At 47.9% G+C, this 6804-nt stretch overlaps 1 protein-coding gene across 1 annotated transcript; it reads right to left on the bottom strand.

The window, feature by feature from the left end:
* Positions 1–1250: 1250 nt before the first annotated feature.
* Positions 1251–6476, bottom strand: LOC129752234 (uncharacterized). Its single transcript, XM_055748020.1, has one exon. It carries the CDS (start codon positions 6474–6476, stop codon positions 1251–1253), a length of 5226 nt encoding a protein of 1741 aa, XP_055603995.1.
* Positions 6477–6804: the final 328 nt, after the last annotated feature.

The following is a 6804-nucleotide window of genomic DNA, read 5'->3' as shown; positions in this document are numbered from 1 at the left end:
CTCTCTTTAAACATCAATAACGGCGCCGGCCACGTCCTAGTAGTCAATAGACAGAGAGGAAAATAAGAGACAGGGATGATAGAAAATAAATTCATGCTTTAGGACCGAGGTCACCTCTGCATCCTAGCAAATAATTTTTTTTGGGAGTAGGGGTGGAAGTACCTTTCAGCAGGATCAGCAGGATATTACGCCCGGATGGATGTTCTCTTCGAATGCAGCAGGTAAGTTTTTCCCCTTGGTGATGTAGCAGGTAAGTTTCTTCCTTTTTTGTTTCAGATGATGAATAGCCGCAGTTTGTTCCAGGTAAGTACACTTTATTGATTGTTCAAATTTTCACTTTTTAATAATTATTTAATTTCACTTTCTTATTACAGGTTCTTAACTTTAATTTTATTCAACTAAACTAACTAAATTTACTTTAACTTTTTCAACAAAATTTCACAACATTTCCTATACTAGACATCACTTGTAAATAAACTGGACAGAGTGCGTTCGCCGGCTCGATGATGACGTATTCTCGTGTCAACGCAAAAGAGAAACATATGACTTCTCGATCGGCCTTTTATAACTTAGGGATGCCGGAAACTCATCTTTTTCTTCTGATGTTTCCTAGCTCCCGAACAACTGACAGCATTCCGAAGGCAACCCATCGCAAAAAACCCGGCGGCAAAATGTTTTCAGCAGCGGGCAATTTCGTTTCTACCCATTTTCGTGTGTGCGCGAACATCCTGGCCCCTTCAGAAACAGCGTTTCTGACGATGATGATGGATAAATTCTTCCGTGAAATGAGTAGATTCCGTTCAGCGTGAAGATGGCGATGGTGATGTTTGTTTACATCTGTCTCGTGTTGTTTTGGTCGGTTCCGTCGGTTCGTCTCGTCCGTGGAGTGATTTTTGGTGGTTTTTGTCTGAAAATATTGACCCGTTAGATTTTCCTAAGACAAGTGATTTGATTGGACAGGGGCTCACCTGATCCAACATTGGAAAGTGCCTTAAAAGGTATGAATCTGAAACGGGATCGGAATCGCAACTGCACCGAAGGCTGCTGCATGGTGTTGTGTTTTTTTTCTTTCGTGATGTGTTTTCGTGTTGTGCTCCATTCGGAAGGTGATAAGTGCGAAAGTGCTGAAAAAATTTCGACCCAGTAGCGAAGTTGGAGGAGAATAAAAATCTTGGACAGGAACTCACCTGATCCAAGTCAATAAGTGCCTTGGATAATTTTCTTAACTGGATCCGAAATGTTAAGCTCCTTCAAACACGAATCTCGTCTGGTGTTGATTGCTCAGCGCTGGATGGTGCAATTGATTCCTCCAACGATGGTGCAATCGGCAGCAGGCAGATTTTAGACACCGGTCGTGTGCAGGATCCTTTCGCTGTTCTCAGAGTGACCACTCTGACTACTCCGTCGCTGCCAGGATGGGTCTGGATTATTCTTGCCGTCGGCCAATGCATCGGTGGAGTGTTATCTTCCTTCAACAGGACGAGCTGGTTTTCCTTGATGGACACAGGTGAGTGCACCCATTTGCTTCTTGGTTGTAATGTATTTATGTATTCTAGATGCCACCTTCGCCAGAGATCCTGAAGCAGTTTTTGGATTTGTTGCCAATTTTTCAAGCAGTTGAACGGAATCTCACTGAGCTCGTCATCTGGAACAGCCTTTAATGCAGAGCCAACAAGAAAGTGTCCGGGTGTCAATGGCTCATAATCCGTTGGATCGTCGCTCAGGGGAACAAGAGGACGAGAGTTGAGGCAACTTTCAATTTGACACAGGAGAGTCTGCATGTCGTCGTAGAAAAGTGGACGGTCCCGGACAATACGGATGAAATGTTTCTGGGCAGAATGAATTGCAGATTCCCATAGTCCACCGAAATGGGATGCTCTGGGCGGATTGAAGTGCCATTTGATGTTACAGACTGAGCACTCCTGGTCAACCTTGCGCGAATAGTCTGGCTGGCGAATAAGTCGTTTCAGTTCATTCTTGGCTCCGAGAAAGTTTCGGCCATTATCAGAGAAGATGTCGGAAGGTGGGCCTCGACGAGATACGAATCGTCGCAAGGCCTGAATGAACTTTGCTGTTGTCAAGTCGAACACCAGTTCGATATGTACAGCTTTAGTGCAAAAGCAGACAAAGACTGCAACAAATGCCTTTGTTGGGGAGGCTCGCCGATGTGGATGCTTCAGCAGGATTGGGCCCCAATAATCAACCCCCGTTACCGTGAATGGACGAGTGGCTGTGATCCGTTCCTTGGGCAGCTCAGCCATAAATTGTTCAACCAATTTAGGGCGAGCTCGGAAGCAAATGGTGCAGCGATGTACGATGGTTTTGGCCAGATTCCTGGCCCCTATGATCCAGTATCTTAGGCGAAGAAGTCCGACCAGTAGTTGCGGTGAAGCATGCAGATTTCGTTCGTGGTAGCATTGGACGAGTAACACCGAAAAACGATGATGATATGGGAGCAGAATCTGGTGCTTGCTGTCGTAGGTTAGTGGTGCTTTGTCAAGCCTGCCTCCCACACGCATTACCCCGTGAGGATCGAGGAACGGAGAGAACCATCGGAGCCGTGATTTGGTGTGGATGGGTTTCGAGTCTCGAAGCGCGCTGATTTCACTGGCGAATTCTTGGAGCTGGACTAATCGTATTAGGGAAAATTCAGCATTTTGGATTTCGGTCGGTGTAAGAATGGTGGTGAGCTTCGGTTGTTTGCGGTTCACGGAGATCCTTAAACAGAATGCCGCTACACGGAGCATGTGTTGGAAGGAGGAAAAGCGTTCGACGAAAAGATCAACGAAGGAAGCGTCTGCTGTTGTTGCCAGAACTTTAATCGGGGAAGATCGAGCTTCAAGCTGCGTCTCAAACGATTGTTCATGCTGATTAACAGGCCAGAACGATGGTTCAAATTGAAGCCATTGAGGACCTTTCCACCAAAGGTCGCAAGAAAGAATTGTTCCTGCCTCGATGCCTCTAGAGATGTGGTCTGCGGGGTTCTGTTGCCCAGCAACATGGTTCCAGGAAGTGTCTACTGTAGCAAGCTGGATTTTGGACACTCTGTTAGCCACAAATGTAGTCCAAACAGATGGGCTAGACTTAAGCCAGGCAAGAACGGTAGTAGAGTCGACCCAGAAGAATGTCGTAAACCTCGATCCGAAGGCGGAGCAGACCTTTTGGTACAGTTGAGCCGCTTCTAGTGCTCCGCAGAGCTCGAGTCGAGGAATGCTGCGCCTTTTTAACGGTGAAACTTTAGATTTGGCTGTCAACAAGGTTACCAGAACATTCCCGGAAGCGTCGGTCGATCGAAGATATGCACAGGCGCCATATGCTTGTTCCGATGCGTCCGAAAAGAGGTGAAGCTGAATGTTACATGGATCGGGCAAAACAACACATCGAGGGATTCTGAGTTGCTCAAGCAAAGGCAACTGCGAGTAATATTTGATCCAGTAAGTGGCGAGAGAATCTGGTAGCGGTTGATCCCAGCCCCAAGGTTTGTCGTCTTCGGATGTAAGGCTCCACAGCGTCTGCATAAATATCTTAGCGGTTACGATGACTGGTCCAACCAGGCCTAACGGATCGAAAAGTTGTGCGATTTGTGACAGGGCGATTCGTTTCGTCATGAGGGTGTCTGGTGGTTGCTTGGGGAGTTGAATGTGGAACCGTAAGTTGTCGGCTGTTGGTTCCCAGTGTAGGCCCAGGGTTTTGATGCACTGGTCTGCTGCGAGCTCGACCGAAGATTGAATGGCACGCCTTTCGGGAGAAACGCCGTCGAGAACCGATTCTACGTTTGAGGCGAATTTGCGGAACTCAAGTCCGCCCCTTCTGCAAAGATGATCAAGCTGAGTTCGTAGTTCTGATACTTCCTCTGGTGAGCTGCCTCCGGTGAACAGATCGTCGACGTAAACATCGCGCTTCAGAATCTTGGCTGCTTGGGGAAAGTTCTGGTTTTCGTCATCGGCTAACTGCTGAAGTACCCTGGTAGCGAGAAACGGTGCGCTGGCCGTGCCGTAGGTGACCGTTTTTAGCTCGAAGGTCTGTAGAGGTTCCTCGGGGGAATTCCGCCAAAAAATCCGCTGCAGTGGAGTGTCTCTATCGTCGACCAGCACTTGACGATACATCTGCTTAATGTCAGCGATGAGCATGACCTGGTGGAGCCTGGACCTCAATATGATGGCTCTCAGATCGTCTTGAATTACTGCGCCTACCATAAGCACATCGTTCAGAGATTTTCCGGTTGCAGATTTACACGATGCGTCGAAAACAACTCGGACTTTGGTTGTGGAGCTCGTTTCTCGAATCACAGGATGATGGGGTAAGTAGTACCGGGAAGAATCGGATCCAGCTGTGTCCGCCACTCGATGCATGTGGCCAAGGGTTTCGTATTCTGCCATGAAGTCCCGATACTGAATCTGCAGCTCCTTGTTGCGTTGAAGGCGAGATTCGATCATGTGAAAACGACGTCGCGCAGTGTTGCAGTTGTCGCCTATGTTGTCTGCCGCTTCCTTCAACGGCAATCGCACAATATATCGGCCATCTGGCGCACGTTGAACTGTACGACGAAAATGCTCCTCGCACGCCGCTTCTTCTACCGAGAGACTAGGAACGGCACTTTCCTCCTCAATCGCCCAAAACCGTTGCATGAATCGTTGAATGTCCGCCACTGTAGCGACGTTGCAGGAAATCGTCTTGAGGTGATTGGACTGCATAACCTTCCCAGAGACCACCCAGCCAAAGACCGAATTCACCAGCATCGGAAGCCCATCCCCAAGTGATATTCTGCCTGATGGTTTGAAGACGTCGAAGAATATTTCAGCGCCCAGAACCACGTCGATGGGATTAGACTGGTAGAAAGCTGGATCTGCTAGTTGAATTCCCTCCGGAAAACTCCAGCTCGAAACGTCCATGGTTGTCGACGGTAGATTTAGGGTGAGTTTCGGAAGCACAAGCAATTCGACGATGGTGGAAAACCGGGTGGTGCGTGAGCGTACTGTGGTGCGGAGCTTCAGACGGGCATGTGTGGAAGATTGGCCAATTCCGGAGATTGAGAGATGAACCTTTTGCCGATGAATCCGAAGCCGTTGAGAAAATGACTCAGTAATGAAGCTGCACTCGCTTCCTGAGTCCAGCAGTGCCCTTGCTACGTGTGAGTGGCCGTGATCGTCGATTAAAGTGATCACCGCTGTTGCGAGAATCACCCTGTTAGAAAGACGACCAGTCCCTGGGTTGTGAATCGCGGCTGATAGTGATGGTGAAGCTGCTTCGCAAGCCGCATTGGTCTCCGTCGTTGCGCTTGCTTCGACTCGCTGGTTGAGGCGCTCCTGATGAGTGCGATCGTCGCTGCACAGCTGGCTATGGTGTCGTCCTCGGCATTTCCGGCAGGTGTTCTTCGACGAACAGTTTCGAACCACATGACCCTTCCGTAGACAATTTCGGCAAAGCTGTTGGCGGCGCACAAGTTTTTCTTTGTCTTCGGAGGTCATTTTTGAGAAAACTGGACACTGATACAGAGGGTGATGGTCGGAGCAAGCGAAACACTGCCGATAGTTGAACTGAGTTGCTCCGTGGCTAACGAGTGGAGGACGAGAAGTCGATTTTTTCGCTGAAGTCGTTGCTGAATGCTCTTGCTGGCCATTGCTCATGCACTGCAGAACCGTAACTCGTCGTTGAAGAAATCCTACCAGATCTTGGAATGTAGTTGACTCTTTCGCAGACGCAAACTCTTCCCAATCTCGACGAGTTGTTGAATCAAGGCGGATACTCAGCATTCGTATGAGCAAAATGTCCCAATATTCAGTTCTTTCTCCAAGCTGCTTTAGGATTCGAACGTTAGCTTCAAACCTTTCGACCAACGAATGAAGATCTGAAGCTGATTCTTTCTTAAGTTGCGAAAATTCGAACAACGAGTCAACATAAGTTTGTTTTAAGCGTAATGGATTTTGAAAATGCTCAATGAGAAGATTCCAGGCGACGGGATAGTTATTGGCACTGATTGCAATAGTTTGGATTAACTTAAGGGCATCTCCACTCAACGACGATCTCAAATAATAAAACTTTTGGATGTTAGACAAATCACTTGATGAGTGCACCAAAGAAACGAAAAGATCGTGGAAGTTTAACCATTGCTCTAACGACCCGTTGAACACGGGGAGCTTTACGTCGGGTAGCCGAATCTGGGAGGAAGCAGGGAAGTGCGCATGGGACTGAACAGGATGAGAATACGGAGTCGAAGCATGTTTATTTACGGCCAGCAAGAATCCCTTCACTCTGTAGTATTCTGTCTCGAACTGCGATCGCTGTTTGAATTGCTGCTCGACGATTGCCATGTCGTCGACATCGGAAGCTTCCAGCTCAGCTTGGGTCTTGGAGTAGACTTCCACTGATTGAGTGTCTTCGTCGTAGTTGTCGACGAAAACCTTGATGAGATTGAAAGAAGTCTCTAGGCTACGAATCCTCAATTTCAGAGACTTGATGCGTCGCTCTGAAGCCATTTCCAACGCTGGAAGGTCTGGAAATCGAAAACCAGCGAAGCACAAACGACACTCTTATAGGTTAAATGGAATTATAATTACCTTCTAGAGGCAATTAGATTGCCTTGTATTTTTATTATATCAGGAACGATCCGAATCCAGCAACGTGGAGGTGTTGTAAATGACTTCCGTAAATCGTGTATAGGTTCCGGATGCTCGGAGTTCGACGGGCATCCGGTTCGAAGGACCAAATGGAAGTACCTTTCAGCAGGATCAGCAGGATATTACGCCCGGATGGATGTTCTCTTCGAATGCAGCAGGTAAGTTTTTCCCCTTGGTGATGTAGCAG

This window comes from Uranotaenia lowii, chromosome 3 (genome assembly GCF_029784155.1).
Source record: "Uranotaenia lowii strain MFRU-FL chromosome 3, ASM2978415v1, whole genome shotgun sequence".
Lineage (NCBI taxonomy): Eukaryota > Metazoa > Arthropoda > Insecta > Diptera > Culicidae > Uranotaenia > Uranotaenia lowii.
The sequence above is the reverse complement of the archived record's forward strand: the minus strand, read 5'-3'. Positions and strand labels throughout refer to the sequence as shown.

Coding starts and splice junctions, on each gene's coding strand:
- LOC129752234 (XM_055748020.1), bottom strand. CDS start 6,476: ATGGCTTCAGAGCGACGCATCAAGTCTCTGAAATTGAGGATTCGTAGC.